We start from the raw sequence: 18,983 nt of genomic DNA, 5'->3' as shown, positions 1-18,983 counted from the left end.
CCCCATCAACCTCCGGGCCAGTGCTGCGGCAGAGGTAGGAGCGGAGGAGACACGCGCCCGCCCCTCGCGCGCCGCTGCCGCAGCAGCCAGGGTGCGAGCCGGCCAGGCGCAGCTAGCGGGCGAGCGCTGAGGACCCCCGCGTCAACCCCCCCCCCCCAGCTCCGCAGCGGTGGCAGCGGCAGGCGGGATGACGGCGGAGGAGATGAAGGCAGATGGGGCCCCGCTGGAGGGGGTGGACATCACCCCTAAGGGGGATGAGGGTGTTCTCAAGGTAACCGGGCTGCTCCCCCGCATCGTTCTCGGCCCTGGCTTGCAGAGCCTGCGGGAGGGATTTGTGAAAGAGGCGCGCGGTGCTGGCCTGGCGCGGCTTTCAGGGGACCCTTGAGCGCCCGCACTTTCCCCTCCCCGCCCGATTGCCGGGCTGAGTGGGCCTCTTTTTTTTTTTTTCCCCCCTTCCTTACTTCCTTTCGTTAAGGGTACGGCTGTCACCTGGCTACCCGCCGCCCGGGAAGACTCATGCGGCCTTTGCGGTTAAATATTAGCCACGCTGACGGTGCAGCGGGCGGGAGGGCGCTCCGCCTTGCGCACGCAGCCACGTGCGCGCAGGCTTGCGCGGCTGCGGCGGGAGCCGGGCGGGAGGAGGGGGTACACACACTCCTTGGAGCGGCTGGCGGGCGCCCCCCTTACCGGCAAGGAGGCTTTCGGCCTCCGGCGGGGAAGGGTAAACTGGATTGCGAGGAGGGGATGCTGCGTTTAGGTTGTTGCACAGCACGCATGTGGTCGAGGGGGTGATCAGGAAGTTGTGTGCCTTTGCCCTTATCCCAGAGTGCGCTTCTGTCCCTACTCACTGGTCACTTGTTTTGGGGCATGTTAGTGTTCTGTTCTGTTTTTTTTGTTTTTTTTTTTTTTTTTTTTTTTTTTTTTTGCTTCCCAGTATGTGCTCTCGGGAGCAAAGACTTTTTTTTAAAAAAAAAAAAGCTTGGAATAGTATAATGTATATTTTGTATTGTATTTATACCAACATAATTGGTATAAAACAATGATGCTTTGCGAACTTGGCCTTAGGAATTGGAAAAAGGGACTCCCCGTCTTCATGGAAGTAACTTCTAAAACATGAGATAGTGCCATTTATGCTTGGTCCTGAAGTAAATGTAGGCTCTAGCTCTGGCAAGAGCCAGAAAAGTTGTTGTTTGTTCCATTTCATGGAAAAACTAGTTATTAGCAAGCTGCAAGTTAAGGTTGTTAGGGCAGACTGCAGAGCTAACAGTCAGTTTTTGCTGTATCTTCAGCATGACAGTAACCTGGCTTCTTCTGTACTTGCAAGTCAGTTGATAGGAGTGGCAGAATTTATATGAATGAGGGGGGAGTTGCATTAACTTCCTCTTTTCTCTAAAATTTCCTATTTCCCAATCTCTAGAAGCTTCTTTAGTCTTTCTAGAAACTTGAACAACAATCACTAGAAGTTTTTCTTTTTTTTTTCTTTTTAATTCAGTGAAATTTCAGACCAGTTATGTTACAAAGAAGAAAAGCAGCAGGACAGTAAGAACAAAATTCTGTCTTTAGCAAGACTTGTCCTGTAGTAGTTTAGAAATGCAGAATACCTCTACAGAAATCAAGGATTTAACTCTCAAATTGTCTACACCAGTCTTGTACTAGTATCGTTTCACTGATTCCAGGAAATTTTTGATTTGTTCCTCAGTTTCTTATCAGGATAGTATCCAGAGGTTTTTCTGCCTGGTGATGTTGAATGTGCTTGTGTTGTTTCTAATGTAAGCATTTAAGTTTAGAAATAGAAATGAGATTTGCAATCCTAGTATGAACAGGAAAAACAGGATTCTCCACTTGAAAGGGAAATGGGTTACCATATTAAAAATACTGAGTATATGGGGGAAAAAAATAAACTTGTTTCCTCTTCAAAACAAATGTGAAAGAAAAACATTATATAAATATTGAAAATGAAATATTCATAACTTTCATGTTGTCTAACTTGATATGACAGTTGAAAAACCTCACATTTGAAAAAGCTTAGTAAATTCTCATTAGATGCAGTTATTTCAAAATGATTTTAAGCTGACTGTCTTAGAACTACTAGACTCTCCTAACAATTTTGATCCTTTTTTTTCTTTCTCTTAAATTTATGTATGATATAGCTAGTTATTGGATTACCATTATTTTCAAACGTCTCTGTTTACTTCTCTCTTTCAGTTGCAGTGGTTGCTTGCATTGTCCTCCATGGAGGAGGGAAAAAAAGTCTTAGTTGTGTCGCATTAAGAACTGCTGTAGCATTCAGGTTATGCAGGGTGAGGGGATGATGTAGTTAAATAAGGCATCCGTCATTACATTGAGCAGATGTAACTTCTCTTCTATCTCTGCTGAGATACTTTCAGCTTGTTAAGACAAGCCACTGATTGCTTCTATTAAGACAGTTTCTGACAGAAGCTGTTAACATTTGTCACTGTTTCAGGCTGAGGGTCCTAGAATTTCACTAACATAGTTGGAGGGAGGAACACAAAGTAGAAGATACTGGCAGTGATTGGTTGCAGGAAGTTGCAGTTTGGGAGTGAGAGTCCCAAGGGGGCACTTCCTTTAGTGCAAAGGTGTAATCAGTATAACAGCATGCAGGAATATCTCCATGCTTTTATTGATTTATTAAGGGGAGGAGATATGCTAACTCTTGTTTATGTATAATTGCACTTGTATAAGCATCTGTCTTCTACCAACATGATGATGTTTTCCAGGTATGCACAGATGCAAGCAAATAAAGTCTTCTATTAATGCCCTATTTTTTTCTATTAATTCCCTAATATTGCCTAGCCCAAATAATGCCAAGCTTTGGCTAGGAGCCGTATGGTTTCAGTCAGAAAACTGAAACTTTCTTGAAGAAAACTAGAACTTGAACTTTAGAAATCCTGTTATTGGAATGGCTTCATGTCCATGTTGCATGGGAGAAGTGGGTGTATCACAGCAGGTATCTTGGAGAGTCCATACATTTGCAACACTACTAATCTATAATGTATTTCCAGTTAACCTGCAAATATCTTGTCAGCTGAAGATGATGAGGTGCACACCTGAGTAAATGAAATCAATGTCCATTTTGCGTACTTAGTTTACATCATCTGAGTGACACTTACTGTTTTCCTCAGGTTATCAAGAGAGAAGGCAGTGGGACAGAGTCTCCAATGATAGGTGACAAAGTGACTGTCCATTATACAGGATGGCTTCTTGATGGCACAAAATTTGACTCCAGTCTGGACAGGAGAGACAAGTTTTCATTTGACTTGGGGAAAGGTAATGTTTGATGTTGATTAGTCTAGATACTAAGATGAGAATTCCCTGCATGTGTGGCTCCTTTGTATGCTAAAGTTGCTATTTTAACCTGTTCTCAAAGTGTAAGGTTTCTTCTCTTAGAATGGCCCAATCAGAATTGCTTTGAGATCTTTCTGAATCGAAAGAAATATATAGCCACTTCCTGAGGTTGGTGGAGAATTTCATAGAATCATAGAATCAGTAAGGTTGGAAGGGACCTCTGGAGATCATCTAGTCCAACCTCCCTGCTCAAGCAGGATCACCTACAGCATGTTATACAGGGTTGCATCCAGGCGGGCTTTGAAGATCTCCAGAGAAGGAGACTCTACAAACTCTCTGGGCAACCGGGTCCAGGGCTCTGTCACTCTCATAGTGAAGAAATTCCCCTTCACATTCAGGCAGAACTTCCTGTGGTTCAATTTCTGCCCTTTACCTCTTTTCCTGTCACGCGGGACAACTGAAAAGTTTGTCCCCATCCCCTTGACACCCTCCCTTTAGGTACTTGTAGACATTGATAAGATCCCCCCCCCCCCCGAGTCGTCTTTTCTCCAGGCTAGAGAGGTTCAGCTCTTGTAGCCGTTCCTCGTAGGGCAGGTGCTCCAGCCCTCTTGGAGGATCTCAGACAAATGACTCCAAGGAAAGCAAATTCACCTTCAAGGGAATTCACCCTGAAGCATAATGATAAGTTAGTTAAATAACCAGGCATTTTTTCTCTGTATTTATGTACAGTTAAAGTGAATACCAGAAAGGTTGGATGAATTTGATTTTTGTACAGCATAGATTTAGGCGTAGTTGAGCTGGTTTTGTTCACTACTCTGTAGTATCTCTTAAAAAGAATGTCAAATCCTTGTAGTTTTTATATGTAAAATATAGGTGCTGACAATCCATTTTATAGTTGTGAGCTGCCAAAATTAGTATTACATTTCCTGAATGTTGCTGTGTTAGCTGCTAGTACTAACCTGTGTTGGGGTGAAACTCCATTATCTTTGTTAAACTATAGAGTAACGTTGAAGAATATCAAATTCTTTGCATGAAACATCTATTCTAGCAAGGAACTGGTACATTTTCCTTGTTAAAATGCTTTGTATAGAACATGAAAATTTGGGATAATGATACAGTGTTGGTAAGGAAAGTACCATGAGCAAATAAAGCAAAAAAAAAACTTGCCGATGGCATTATCTGCATTTCACAAACATCTAAAATTTGTTGAGGAAGGATAAGTGACATTGCTAACTACAGATATGGAGCTCTCTAAGCAAGAACATTCTGAATTGGAAAAAATATATAACCATTTCATGAGGTTTAGTGAAGAATTTGGAGGACCTCAGACAAATGACTCCAGGGAAAGCAAACTCGCCTTCATGGGAATTCACCCTAAAACATAATGATAAGTTAATCAGATAGCCAGCACGTACATTTTATTAATCCTTTTTTGGCAGAAGTCTCATTTAAGTATGCTGAATTGTGACCAGTTACTGGGACAGGGTGCACTGGGGCAGCTGTCAACTGCAGCTGAAGAATGAGGAAATCTACTTCTTTCTCTAAACTTTTTAAGTTAATCCAAATCTGATCATATACCTCTTCATGGTCAGAAGCCTTTGTTTTTTTAGATGCAAAAAGCCAAACATCCTTAGTGTGACAAATCTTACTATTCAGTTTCATGATTCCCCCTGACAGTTGTCTACCTGGTTCTTTTTCTATTTGGGGGATAAATTCTGTAGTGTACTGAGATCGGGTGATAAGAAGAATACCAATTAATACAAAGTTAATACACAGGCTGCTTCAGAGTTGAAAGGAGCAGCAAGTAGGAGAGTGTGAGAGAGAATTTTGTTACTTCAGGTTTCAGCTTCTGTTCACTTTGGCTTTACAAGGAATATGTCTTCCTCTTTCCTGCCCCCTTTTGTTACAAGTGTGTGTAACTTTTAGTTACTGCTCATGCTGATCTTTGCCAACTGATAAAGTACAGAGAGAAAGACTGTTGTTTTGGATTGTTTTCAAAATATGAGCAGACAATCTCTCACCCTAAGACCTTCTTCTTCGAAGAGTTTATTGTTATTTTCTAGCTCTTGAGATTGTGCCAAGCACTTCAGATATGGTCTGTGTTCAAATGATTTGTGTTCTCTATGGGCAAGAACGAAGAGGAGGAAAACAAGAATCACTACGTTCAGAATGAAGCAATTTTAAGAAATTTCAGATTTGAATTGCCAAGTAACTTTGTAACTTTATTAGAATTTAAACTGATAAATGCAAACAAGAGCAAGTGCTATCAAGTCCTTCAGTACTTCTGCACTGACAGATTCTTACGTTTTGTATTGAAAGTGATGATGCCAAACCTCACAGCTGATGATGACTTTCATATGTGCCTAACAATCATGCAATTGAAATCTGACTTGCACAGGTGAGGTGATCAAAGCATGGGACATTGCTGTGGCAACTATGAAGGTTGGAGAAATCTGTCGGATTACATGTAAGCCAGAATACGCCTATGGCTCTGCTGGGAGCCCCCCAAAGATACCTCCCAATGCTACACTGATTTTTGAGGTAAGTGGGAGACAGTAAAATTGTAACCTTCAAAAACAATTATAATTAAAGTGTTTTATTGTAGAAAACATCTACAAAAAAGATCTATTATACTGTGCAACGCATAGTTAACCTGTTACTTTATTATTTAGAAAGACTGTAGCTGAACAGTTCCTTTTAATGAAATCAGTACAGAATAATTCCTCTATCTCTCACAGAATTCAGGATCATCAGTTAATAGCTGGATATGAGTGTTAGCCTATTATCCTGTCTGGTATTTTTGGAGCAAGAGGCTGGTGTCTGGTAACACTAGTTTTACAATTCACATGAAGAGTTCATCTCCTCAGAGGTGATCCCCAAGTGTTACCTTAGCATCTTAGTAAGCATAGAGCTGGTTAGGTTCCTTAAATTCTGTCCTCCACAGGGGAGGTTACTTTTAAAGGAACCGTGTCCAGTGCCTTCTCTGTCAATGGGGGGTGGAAATAGCAATTCTGTTTTGCTTCGGTAGAGTAGTTTCTCAAAATGCTGAGACCTGTACTTGACTTTGCATAGTTAGAGGATAATGACAAAGCTCTCCTCAAGCATGCTGTGACAAACAACCTATACAGTGTTCTGGGAGGATATATTTTTCTCATTTTTGAAATGATTCTGTTTTCCAAGAAGTGCTTCAAAATTAGTTGGTCTCAAGAGGAGGAGGATGGACTTCTGGAGTGTGATTTTTAAGTATTTAACCAGTGGAACGGACTCGCACTTTTAAGGTGCTTAGTTTGGGGGCATGAGGGAAGGTTCTTGAGTTTGGTTGCTCTGAGATTGTTTTATCCAAAGACTAAGGGAGGTAAAAACAGATTTTGGAGTAGGGATTGGAAGCCAATTTAATGCTAAATGGAAACGATGAAAATCTGTAAAGGGTAAAGTAATCAATGTTGGATACGTGTATTTTTATTTCACTTTTTCATGAACTTGTGAGTAATAGCATTAGAGGTGTATTTTTTTTTTTAATGGAAGGATTCAAAAACACCTGCCAGAAAGTAGTATCCTAGGCCACCAAGGGACGAGCACTTGCTCATTTCAGGTATGCCAAAATAAATACCATTTGTGCAGTTAACTGTTAAAGAATGACTTGGGAACCTCATTATAAAAACAGAATTTCTTACAAATCTAAGGTAGTCACAGTTCATTATATTTGATTGAGCTACACACATGCTGAAGTGCACAGTACTCTTACCAAGGTAAGTGATACAGTGTAACACAGGACCAGATTGAAAAGGGAGGTAAAAACAGCTGTTGCTCTCCTTCTGCTTGCTCTGCTGTCCATGCATGCTATCTTAAAGCTCAAACTTTCTACCTTGACTGCATGGCTGCATAATAGAGCCTTACTAATGCCTTAGTTGGTAGCACACTGGATGCTACTTGGTTGTTCTGCAACAATAGATAATACCTAACCTTTTGATAAATAGCAGTTGTAGCAAGGGATTTTTCTGGGTACTGCTGAGAAGCACTGAGTTTATCTGATGCAGTCTTGGATTAAATTGGCCCACTCTGTAGCATTATGAGCTAACAGTTCAGTAAACCACTTCGTGGGCTGAAAATTCCAACGTGAATCATCTTTCAGTTGAGTTGAGAAGCCATCTTTCTAGCTAACTTGTACAAAATGAAGTAACATTAAAATAATTTAATTTCAGAAGTAATCTGTATAGTCATAGCTCTGGTTTGTAAGTGGGAAAACGCAATTGGAACAAGTAATTACATAATGTGGTATGAAATCTAAATTATATTATACATCTATTTTTTTCTGTACATATATTATAATTCTATATTCTACGTGAATAATGTGGCTTGTAATGTTTCTCATAAGCACTTCCGCATTACTTCTTGGTTCTTTGGGACTAAACTCCCCCCCTGCCCCCAGCTAACTTCAGCCTGCTTCTTCCTGTCCACTGTTCCTAAGTGCTTTCCATACTAGTGTAAATATTCAGGTGCTTAGTTCTCATCTCCCTCTCCCTGTACCACATTAACTTTGCATAAATGCGTAAAGAAGACATAAGAACTTAGTAAATTTCATACTGATTTAAGCAGTCTTACCACTTAAGGGACACTTTACCTTTTCAGTTAGCTACCTACTGAGCCTATTCAATCAGTGTGGATTTCACATGTGTAAGCTAAAATAAGTATTAGCACTTCCACACTAATAACATGATTTTGAGGCTGGAAAGGTATTTCCAAGTCTAAAAAGGAGCCATTTTCTGTAGGGTATTAGGGCAGGGGAATAGGGTGTCAGGATTTTTTTTATAGTTCTTACTATGATTTTTTTTAATGATGGAATCCTGACCTTTCTCTGTTCTAGATACCTTTTAGTTTAAACTAGTGTTTCGTCATGACCCTTTACATCCCTCTATGCCTGTGAGGATGTAGTGGATAGAGGAAGAAAGGAAGGAAGATGGAAATGAAGTTGTATGATGGATTTACACCTTCTCTGATAAAATGGCATGCAGATGAACCAGTAGTAAGTGCCAGTTGTGCCCTAAACTGGGAAGACACTTGTATCAAGAAAGTCTCTCCAAAGTTTTAAATAGGAGTGATTTATGACTACTATGACTCTCAGGCACTTAAAATCAGTGAAGGGATTCCACTTCCTTTAGTTGATTTTAAATAATGAAAAAGAAAATACAGCAAAAACAAAGTCAGCATGGTTCCTATGCAAGTGCCATCACCTTGCAATACAGAAAATTGTATGTGAGTTGCCTTATAAAGAAAACACATTGTCATCAGTAGGGTGTCTTGAGGTGACTTAGCTTGTTTCAGTTTGGTTTTTTTTCAGTCTGAATATTACTTGGGATTAGATACCCATCAAAATACAAGGTAGGATTTGTTCTGATGAGTATCCAATTCCTCTTGTATTCCAGGTGTCTATAGGTCCACTGTCATGAACCTCCGCAGCAGTAACCTTGAACTTTTTTAAAAAAAACCAATATACTTAGTCTAAACAGTGCTGATTATAATGGCTTGATCCTTTTGCTCTTTTTAGTGTTGTCTTACTCAAACATACAGTAATAAAAACCTTTTTCTTAATTTCATAGCAGTAATGACAAGTTTCTTTTGCGACTGGACTGTTTGTTCCATCTTGTTCTATACGCTCATTTCAAACTGTGGTTTTCACTAGAGACTTTGAAGAGCATGTGAAGATTCGGGCTGGGCAGTCATCTCTTACATTAACATCAGCTCTTAAAAATTCTAAACAATTTGTTGCAGCAACAATTTAGATTAGGGGTGGGCCACATCTCCCTTTTTATTATAAAATACCTTATTTACATTTCTTTGTTAGCAGCTGAAATTTAATGATCTTGATTTCTTCTTTCTTTTAGAGATGATATTTTTGAATGATTCTAGAATACACAAAGGTCAGATGAGAGGGGAAAACACAGCAGGCTTAAAATGAGAACAGTAATTGGATTAAGATAGACAAGCAAGAATGATACAAGTTTTGAAACTGTTGTCTTCTAGCATGAGAGTAGGTGGTTGAAGAAAAGAGTTGGGAAGAGCTGAATAGAAGCAGAAGCGATGTTTCTGAATTTGCTATAATATTGCAGGACAAGCATTAGAAATGAGTTTGGGCTCAGTTCCGTCCTTTGAAATTGATTTCAGTTTGACTGGAGATCGGAGGGTATGATCAAGCATCAGAGGAATAATCTCACTTGTATTTAATTTTCCTCCTCGTCCTCTTCTTGCATTACTTAAACTTTTTTTCACCTCTTGGATACCATGACACTACTGATGATTCTGCTTATACTAGGCTCTAGCACGACAGCACGTGAAGGCTGATGATCAGTGCATTAGCATTTCAGATTGGCAAGTGTGAGAAATCCTTTCTGGCTTTCTGCTGTATTTCTCATATATTCAGAAGGCATTTTTCTTGGGGAGAGAGGGTGGAAATCCTACTGCTGCCTGCAGACATGAACAAAAAGGCTATTAAAGCAGCCTGTAGGAGAAAGAGGAACAATTTTCTCCATAGTAGTTTTCAAGCATTGTGGGTCATTTAAGCTTTATTCAGAGACTAGGCTCACAGTCCAGTCCATTCAAGAGCTCTCTTAATTTACAGATTTCAGAGCTTTGTTCTTCAGCATCCTCAGTCTTTAAAGGTCTGAATATAAGATTTCATCTTGTTTCCATGTAGTATTGACTTAATACAGTAGTTGCATAACGTTAGCTATCTGATATCTTACAGAACCTTGGGTCATGCTGAAGATGGTGCCTGCCTAAACAGTTATAGTTTCAAAGATCTCTGGAGATTGAATTCTGTGGGTTACTGAGTTGATGTGATAGGAATAAATGTAAGTGTTTTCTTCTCCCTGCAGATAGAGCTGTTTGAGTTTAAGGGGGAGGACCTCACTGATGATGAAGATGGTGGCATAATCCGAAGAATCCGTAAGAAAGGGGAAGGCTACTCCAAGCCCAATGAGGGTGCGCTTGTAGACAGTAAGTCAGCTATATGAGTAGTAATTGGGCTAACCGTGTGGGAGGGCAGAACCTTTCTACCACCCACAACTTTTTGTCTTCAGAGAGACGAATACCTGGCTTCTCTTTCCCTTACTTAAGTAACTTAGGAGCTAGTCTAGAGTAGCCTTTCATTCTCTTGTTTCTGGAGAGGTTAAATTTTCCAGCAGGGATTGAACTTGTGCTCTCCAGTGATTCTGAATCTGCTCAAGTGCTCACTTGACCAAAAAGCTAGATGAGTGTAATGTATTTTTTTTTTTCTGAGAAATGAGAGGGAAAGTAGTTCTGGCATTTGTTGTTGGAGTGAAAAGAAAACTTGAATGGAAAAAAAAGAGGAGTTTTACTAGCTTTAGCAGCACAGGCTGTGTGTGCTTCCAGTTGCTAATATTTGCTTAGGTAGCTACTTTCAAGAGGGAAGACTATTAAGATGGAAGAACTTGTCATTCCCTGTATTACCTGTGCTGCCTGCTGCTCACTACACTGATATCATCTGATTTGTCTCTGGCTTGTTTTGCTTTTTGTTACCAGTCCAGTTTGAAGGCCGATATGAAGATCGCGTATTTGACAGGCGAGAGTTGCGATTTGAGATTGGAGAAGGTGACAATTATGATCTTCCTCATGGTCTGGAGAAAGCAATTCAGAAAATGGAGAAATCGGAAGAATCTGTGTTCTATCTCAAACCGAGGTGAGCTATTTCTGATCTTTTTCATACTTGAAGAATGCATTCTATGTATCTGGGAAGAAAGAAGTGATCTGTAAAGCCTTTCAGCTTAATGTGATACCATATTAAAGGCTTGGTCAGGTCCAAAAGTTTGATGTTTGGGAAGTATGAAGCTCAGATGACTTAGCTGCTGGATGAGAAGTGAAAAATGACCTTAGGTTTTTATAGGGTTAATACTAGTGAATATCAAAAGAAATACTGTTGTATTTTTGTAATCTCATAATAATGCTTTATAGTCACCCCAAACTTGCACGTTTTCTTTGCCTCTAGCTTCTGATACACAAGCATGGCTATCTGGAGAGCTTTAGAGCACTTTTATTCCCTCTGTCTTACAGCTATGGTTTTGGAAGTGCCGGGAAGGAGAAATTTCAGATCCCTCCAGATGCAGAGCTACAGTATGAAGTAAAGCTCAAAAGCTTTGAAAAGGTGGGAATGAGATGAAATATCAAACAGATTGGGAGGTAGGGGAAGAGATGTTGATGGAATTTAAACAAGAAAGATGAATCTTTGAACTCTGATCTGGATTAGGGAAGCTGCTGTTGGTGGTGACAACACACAGAGTACTTGCCTGAAACTGCCCTTGTTCTTACTGGATCTCTGTCTGTTGTGGTCGGTGTCTCTGCTACTCTATCCCAGTTTCTGTTTTCTCAGTAGCAGTTCACAATTCTCCTTTACCAGACCTATCTTTACCATACCTGTTAGTGAGAAATGGCATAGCCACGTGAATTTCACTCAGAAGTTGCGTCCTTACTTGTACTCTTTGGTTTTGTTTAGGCTAAAGAATCTTGGGAAATGAACACGGAAGAGAAGCTGGAACAAAGCTGCATTGTGAAGGAGAGAGGTACTCAGTACTTCAAGGTAAATTACAGGCTCCAAGTTCTGTTAACGTTTCTTAACTCATGTCATGAGCTGGTAATGATGATCTACAGCTTGTCACTTCAGAGTCCTGTTCGTGGTATCCTCAGATAGCTTGTGTTGCACTATCGAAATACTAGCTGCTCTGCAGAGTTAGCTGTTGTGTGGGGGTTGTTTTTTGGGTTTGGGGTTTTTCTGTTTTGTTTCCCCCTGCCCCTTCCCTCAAAGCTGTTTGCTGTACCTAGAGGTGGGTGGCAAGGTTACAGTATTAAAGTTGCTGCTGTGAGATAGTGCTGTGAATGAAAAACATTCATTTAGGCTACAGATGTGCGGAGAAGATGTGTTTTAAAAGATTTGACAAGCTCATGACAGGCTTTCTCTGGGAGATTCCCATGATATTCTTGGTGCAGTGGTAGTCTTGATGTTTTAAGAATGCCTGATCTTCCTTTCTATTTAAAGTTCTGAGTATAAAGCAGGGGCTCAGAGCAAAGTATCTGTGTTGGCCTGTACCCACAGCTGTAGTGAGTAGTATGATTCCTAAAGAGTTTCTTGCAATACGCAAGAATTGCTGACAAATATTTTATATTGTGTGATGATAGAAGTTAGTTTACTTAAATTTTTCTCTGTATTGTTCAACATAAGCAGGAGGGGCAAGAGACAGATAAAGGATATTTAAACTGCTGTGCTTACAGGAGGGGAAATACAAACGAGCAACATTACAGTATAAGAAGATTGTGTCATGGCTGGAGCATGAATCAGGACTTTCTGATGAGGTTGATACAAAAGCCAAGAGCCTGAGGCTTGCTGCCCACCTTAATCTAGCTATGTGCCATCTTAAGTTGAAGGAATACTCCCAGGCTTTGGAGAACTGCAACAAGGTAGTAAGTTTTTTGTGTTCTTAAACTCTGTACAGATTATTCCTCACTTCAGCAATTTAAGGTAGACCAGACCTCATGCTATTCAACCTATCTTACCAACTAGTACTTTGGTAGAACCAAATACACGATGTACAAATATTCTACAATATATTTTCATCGTTATTCTTGGAATATTTTTTAATATTGCTGGTATGTTAACTGAGAACATTAAAGTGTTTAGAAAGTAAAAACAAGGAGACAAGGCAAAGATACTGGTATTGGCAAATGTCACAGACCTGGTAATAGACCAGGATTAAACAGCTGATTTCCTGGTTCTCTGTCTAAAGTCCTACTCTATTCAGCCCTCTATAGAAAGCCTCGAATTTTAGGAGAGACGTACTTCAGAATCAAAGTACAGTTTCTAGGAGTGTCTGATCTGGCTGGATTTTATTTTTTTAAAAAAATCTTGAATTAATTGTTTATGCAGGCACTTGAACTGGATAGCAGCAATGAAAAAGGCCTCTTCCGACGTGGGGAAGCCCACCTGGCTGTTAATGACTTTGAATTAGCCCGAGATGATTTCCAGAAAGTGATACAACTTTACCCAAGTAACAAAGCTGCTAAAGTGCAGCTAGTAACTTGTCAGCAGAAAATACGGGAGCAGCATGAGAAAGAGAAGAAGATGTATGCCAATATGTTCCAAAGGCTTGCAGATAAAGACTTAAAGGTAAGTGACACTACTCAAGAAAACTATACAAGGCTTGATCAAGTGTTAAGCAAGGAATAGTGAGTTTTTAGTGTACTCAGCTTACTTCTTAGTACAGATAAATAGCATAGTGGAAGAGCACTGAAAAAGCTGCCTCTGAAAAATGGAAATAGCCAGTGCTCTCATGATTTTCAGGCCATCTTGTTTGAACAAGACAACTAGCAATACCAAGCACTGCACAGGATGCTTTTACTTCATTTCAGCTAATCTTTCAGCAAAGTACTGTTAATGTCAGTGAGCAGTTGAAGTGATGAGGTGCAAATATGAGAACGTTCAAGAACTGAAAGAAGCACCTTTTCTCCTTAAACTGATTGTTCTAAAGAACACTCTGTTTTGGTGTCTGCATGGTCCATCCACTTTATGCTTCTCGTACTGATGGTCCCATGCAAAACCTTGAGAATTGTCTTGCTTCTGGTGGAGACAAATACAAGATGGAGAGCATCAACCACATGCTAGTGTCACAGATTCATTTTGAAGTGTCTGTCTTGAACTATTTCTTCCGGCTATCAGAAGATCCTTTAGTAGGAAAGCTATCCATACAGTAGAATAAGTTTTCACTTAAGTCTTAGTACAGTTAACTTGTAAGCAAATGCTGCTTTTATTATAATAGGATATGCCAGCTAGGAAAAACATTCATTGTTGCCTGTGAAAATCTCTTATCCCAAGAAAACACTCATCTCCTTCATTTAAATCTCATGGCCCTGGATTGAGTAACTTCCAAGAGAAATGTTATCTACATTTTACTCAATTTTCTCAGCAGCATTGAGCAGTGTAGAAGATTGGAAACAGCCTTGTGACAGGCACAGATCTTTACCCATTGGCCTGTATGTGCATAGATAATACAAAATAATCATTCTCGATTCAGGTATTGGTATATCAATTTGCTGTCACTCAGCCTATGCTTTGCTGTGTCAGTAAGTCTGTCCTGGAGCCTTGTGTCCTCAGATCCATAAGATTATTCTGACAGAATTCAGCCTTTTTGGATTGAGTCAGTTAACTATATGTTACGCAAAATATTTCTCCTCCTCTCCTCTCTCTCTCTTCCTCTTTCCCCTCTTCCAGTCCTTCAAAATAAGAAGTATCTGAAGTTAATTTTTAGCCCAGAGACAGTGGGAACTGTATCCCTTTCTTCATCTATTTACTCTGTTTAAGTAGTCATATACTAGGTATTGGGTAATTTCCCATAGCTGGATGATTTGGTGGGCTAAATGTTCTATTTTGGGATGTTTTGTTTCCTTTTTAAAGAATAGCAGTGGTTCTGTGGATCTGATTCTCCTTCTCACAGAAGAGTTTAAACAAAATCATAAAGTCAGACACTCCCTACTGATTCTGCAAGGAAAGCAGCATTACCTATGAGTAAGGTAGTTAAATATCTAGTCAAAGCAGTATAAGATCCACAGCAATCCTCAATTGTTGGAGGCTTTAATAAAAATATCTTAGCAAGATCATTGTAATTTTGTTTCTTTATTTCACTGTTAGAGATCTTCACTTCTGAATTTGCAGTTCTTGATCACCAGCCATTAGGCTCTACTGTTCCTGTTCATGTTTCTTTCAGATAGTATAACTGCTGGGAATTTGACTTCCCCCACGGTACAGAACACTGCAAGATCCCTCAGTCAGAGACAGCCCTCGTTGAAAGAGGCAGAGTTGGTTTCAAGTTACGCCCACTCTACTTAAAGTACAAGTATAGTGTTCCATGTTCTTTAAAGTATACACCTCAGCCCCTAAAAAAACGGTTGGCAGAGTTCCATTCTTAGCAAAAGGCAGGCTCATAAGTATTGCATACTCTTGGGAGATACTCTGGCTCCAACGGTTTTCTTCTTGTCTCAGAAGTTCAACAAATTTGTAGAAGAGGGTTTGTTCAGCAACTGTCTTCTGATTCATGAGAAAGCAATTTGTATTATGGTTCTGAAATGTATGAATCTTACAGTCTGGTGGAGTTCAAGACAGCCACTCTTGCATCAGTAATCCTTTCCCTGAATTCAGATACTCACATACATGGAGTATGAATTTTTAAAGGTTGAAATGTTTATTATCTTGAGCCCAAGATTCCTAGCTAATGTATTCTCTGTGCAGAGGAGACTTTGCTCTTGTGCTTAACAAATGCTTCTAAAGATGAAAAATGAGTTTGACCATTTGATTACTAGATGTTCTTTGGCTGCAGTTGCATGTTGCAACTGATACTTCAGTTTAATGATTCTGCCCTTCTCTCAACCCCTTGCCTCCCCCACCCCCTTCCCAACATTGCACACCCATCTCCTTGCTTGCTGTGGTATGGTGCTCATGTAACCTCATTGTAAGACAGACAGTTCAGTGTTCTAAGCTGACAGACATAATAACAGTTTCTTTGCAGTGCTTTTGAGACATAAGCAGTACAAGACACTCTTCCCGTTCTCCCTTTACTGTATTTTAAAATTATTAAAAGGATGCATAAAAAGTAGAGAATGTCCTACTGTAGAACAGATCACAGAATTAGAATCACAGAATAATTGAGGTTGGAAGGGACCTCTGCAGATATCTAGTCCAACTCCCCTGTTCAAGCAGGGTCACCTAGAGCATGTTACAGGATCGCATCCAGATGGGTTTTGAATATCTCCGGAGAAGGAGACTCCACAGCCTCTCAGGACAACCTGGTCCAGGGCTCTGTCACCCTCACAGGAAAGAAGTTCTTCCTCATATTCAGGTGGAACTTCCTGTGTTTCAGTTCATGCCCTTTGCCTCGTGTCCTGTCACTTGGCACCACTGAAAAGAGTCCAGCCCCATTGTCTTGACATCCCCCCTTTAGGTATTTGTAGACATTGATAAGATTCCGCTTCAGTCTTCCCTTCCCCAGGCTAAACAGGCCCAGCTCTCACAGCCTTTCCTCACAGGGCAGGTGGTCCCGCCCTCTGATCATCTTTGTAGCCCTACGCTGAACTCTCTCCAGTAGCTCCATGTCTCTCTTGTCCTGGGGAGTACAGAGCTGGGCACAGTACTCGAGATGTGGCCTCCCCAGGGCTGAGCAGAGGGGCAGGTTCACCTCCCTTGACCTGCTGGCAAGACTCTTCCCAATGCAGCCCAGGATACCATTGGCCTTCCTGTCCACAAGGGCACATTGCTGGCTCATGGTCAACTTGTCATCCACCAGCACTCCCAGGTCCTTCTCCGCAGAGCTGCTTTCCAGCAGGTCAGCCCCCAGCCTGTACTGGTGCATGGGGTTATTTCTCCCTGGGTGCAGCACCTTGCACTTGCCCTTGTTGAACTCTGTTGAGGTTCCTCCCCACCCAGCTCTCCAGCCTGTCCAGATCTCTCCAAAGATAAATACTTTTAACCTTCCTTTGTAATCTTATAACCGACATCCCATTTTTTTCTCCAGAGGTCCAGCATATTTAACTCTTAATTCACATCTAACTCAGCTTCCTTTTTAAAAACTGAATATGCCTCTTCATAGTTGTTAGATTGAAGGTAATCTGCTATTGCTCGATTTAGCTCATCTTGTTGCCTTTGTGATAGCACAATTGTGGCTGTGATGTCAGATTAACATTCCATGGTGGCTGCTTTCAAGATCCAAAGTCTTAGGGGGAGTGCTGGATCCACAATTCAGTTTGCTACAGAATGGCTTAAAGGAAAAGAGAAGTTTCTATTGCATGTGAAATCCAATAGGAAACCGAGAGACCTTCAGCAAGGAAGAGTCATTCCATCTGAGCTGCCACTGCCACCTCGCCAGTGCAGTACACCTCTCCCATTCACCGGGCTGCAGGTGCCTACAAAGCGGCTGCACAGGGCTTCACTGGAAGGGGGGGGGGGACAAAGGGGGAGGATCATCAGCTGGCTCAGCCCTGTGCCACTGCTCCAGCTCTGTGGTAGAGCCTGTCAGTGTGCCCCAGCCACCAGCAGAGAGGGAGGGAGGGAGCCCTCCCTGCTGGTATTCTCGTTCCATCTGGTATTCTTAATCCATAACACTCTGCCTTCTACACCCTTGTAAAGTTGAAATCGCATCTTCAAGGAGAAGCTTATCTTCAAGCAAGGAGAATTTTTAGTGCAGCTGTCTTGTCAGAGAAGATGAGCTGATTTCTTACTCTATAGGTTTTCTTCTTGTCATTTAAGAGAGCTTATTTAGGTGTCTATGATAGAGTTGAAGTCACTTCTCTACATTCTTAATGAAACTAGTCTTAGGTTGTGAAGAAGCACCTTGCCAAGTCCAAGTGTGCTGTAAGTATGTTTTCCCCTTAAGGGAGGGGAGAAAGGGGAAAACAATAGCGACATTAAAGTTGAAGCAGGACAAAAGTAGCTTTGTGCAAAGATGTCCTAAATAAATTTAGTTTGTGGAAGAGCACGTTAACAAAGCATTATGTAGCAAATACGCATGCCAGAAGCGTGCACAAGTAATACTAAGAATCATAACCACCTTATATCAATATTACTCTTTAGCTCTCTTTAAAGTGCTCCTAATTTCTTAGATGCAGAAAAGAATGAAAGTAAGTTTTGGTTTTTCTTGGCTAAGGTTGTTAACTCAGTCTTGTTGGGAGATCAGGTAGCCCAATGGCTACCAGACACTATATAGCGTTTGTGGTATTGTTGGCAAAGTATAACTTTGTATAACAAAGGAATATTTGTCTTTGTCTTTCTGTTTAGTCGGCTGATACTCTTCAAACCAGCCACCCTGAAGATGCAGAAATGAAAAATGAGCAGAATGGAGTGGAAGATAAGCCAGAAGTTGACACAGAAGCTTAAATGCAAACAATATTCCATTAGTTTTGTAAACAAAAATTTCCAGTGTATTAGACATTTATTTTTCTACCTGGTTGGACAGTGGCTTCAGGGGAGCAGAAGCTGAGGCCACTGTGCCACAGTCGGTTACAGCTTTACGTGTCTGTGGAAGAAGCTCAGTGGCAGCCCAAATCTGGTTTAATCCTAAGGACTTTATTTATTCATTCAAACCGTTATTACTGGGGTTCTGTCAGGATTTATTATGCTTGGTTTCTTTGCAGTTTGTCATCGGTGTTTGTCTCTTTCTGGTTTCAATTCACTTTAATCCCAGGTTCTGTTTTCTGAATTTATTTCCTTAGGGTTTTTTGGTTTGGGTTTTGGATTTTGTTTTGTTTTGTTTTTTAAGTAACCAGGCTTTTCCAGGAATTCTCACATGAGACTTAAGAACAAATCACTGCTCCTAGTTCTTCTGGCTTTCCCTTCTGTGAGGCTAGGGATTCCCTTTCTTAAGTGTTGTAACCCTCCTTGTATGCCCCCTCTTCACACATTGCTGAAGGTGAAGACTGTGCAGTCACAGCTTGAGTAATGAAGCTCCAATTAAACTCAAGAAAACAATTTACAGTGTGTTTTTATTGGAATATCACAGAATTAAAAGCAAACTTGCTGTTTGCTAGTCATTCAGTGTTTTCTCATCCATGTAGCTGTACAGTAGTCACCGTATCTATTTTCTGTTGTTCATTCACTGCTGTAGCAAACTTCCACAATAATCTATACTGTC

At 40.7% G+C, this 18,983-nt stretch overlaps 1 protein-coding gene across 1 annotated transcript; it reads left to right on the top strand.

Annotated features, from left to right (window-relative positions):
• The first annotated feature begins 8 nt into the window (after positions 1-8).
• FKBP4 (FKBP prolyl isomerase 4) lies at positions 9-18,820 on the top strand. Its single transcript, XM_062593506.1, has 10 exons — positions 9-271; positions 3,144-3,288; positions 5,705-5,847; positions 10,179-10,299; positions 10,846-11,002; positions 11,374-11,464; positions 11,813-11,896; positions 12,586-12,771; positions 13,238-13,477; positions 18,131-18,820. Exons 1-10 carry the CDS (start codon positions 188-190, stop codon positions 18,227-18,229), a joined length of 1,350 nt encoding a protein of 449 aa, XP_062449490.1. The 5' UTR covers positions 9-187; the 3' UTR covers positions 18,230-18,820.
• Positions 18,821-18,983: the final 163 nt, after the last annotated feature.

This window comes from Rhea pennata, chromosome 1, assembly GCF_028389875.1.
Source record: "Rhea pennata isolate bPtePen1 chromosome 1, bPtePen1.pri, whole genome shotgun sequence".
NCBI classification, from domain to species: Eukaryota; Metazoa; Chordata; class Aves; order Rheiformes; family Rheidae; genus Rhea; species Rhea pennata.
This window is presented reverse-complemented; position numbering and strand designations above follow the sequence as displayed.

What these genes read in the sequence shown, in the direction of transcription:
- FKBP4 (XM_062593506.1), top strand. Translation starts at nt 188, where the DNA reads ATGACGGCGGAGGAGATGAAGGCAGATGGGGCCCCGCTGGAGGGGGTG. An exon ending in TTCATTTGACTTGGGGAAAG is followed by an intron (nt 3,289 to 5,704) that starts GTAATGTTTGAT and finishes TGACTTGCACAG; the next exon opens with GTGAGGTGATCAAAGCATGG. An exon ending in TTGCAGATAAAGACTTAAAG is followed by an intron (nt 13,478 to 18,130) that starts GTAAGTGACACT and finishes CTTTCTGTTTAG; the next exon opens with TCGGCTGATACTCTTCAAAC.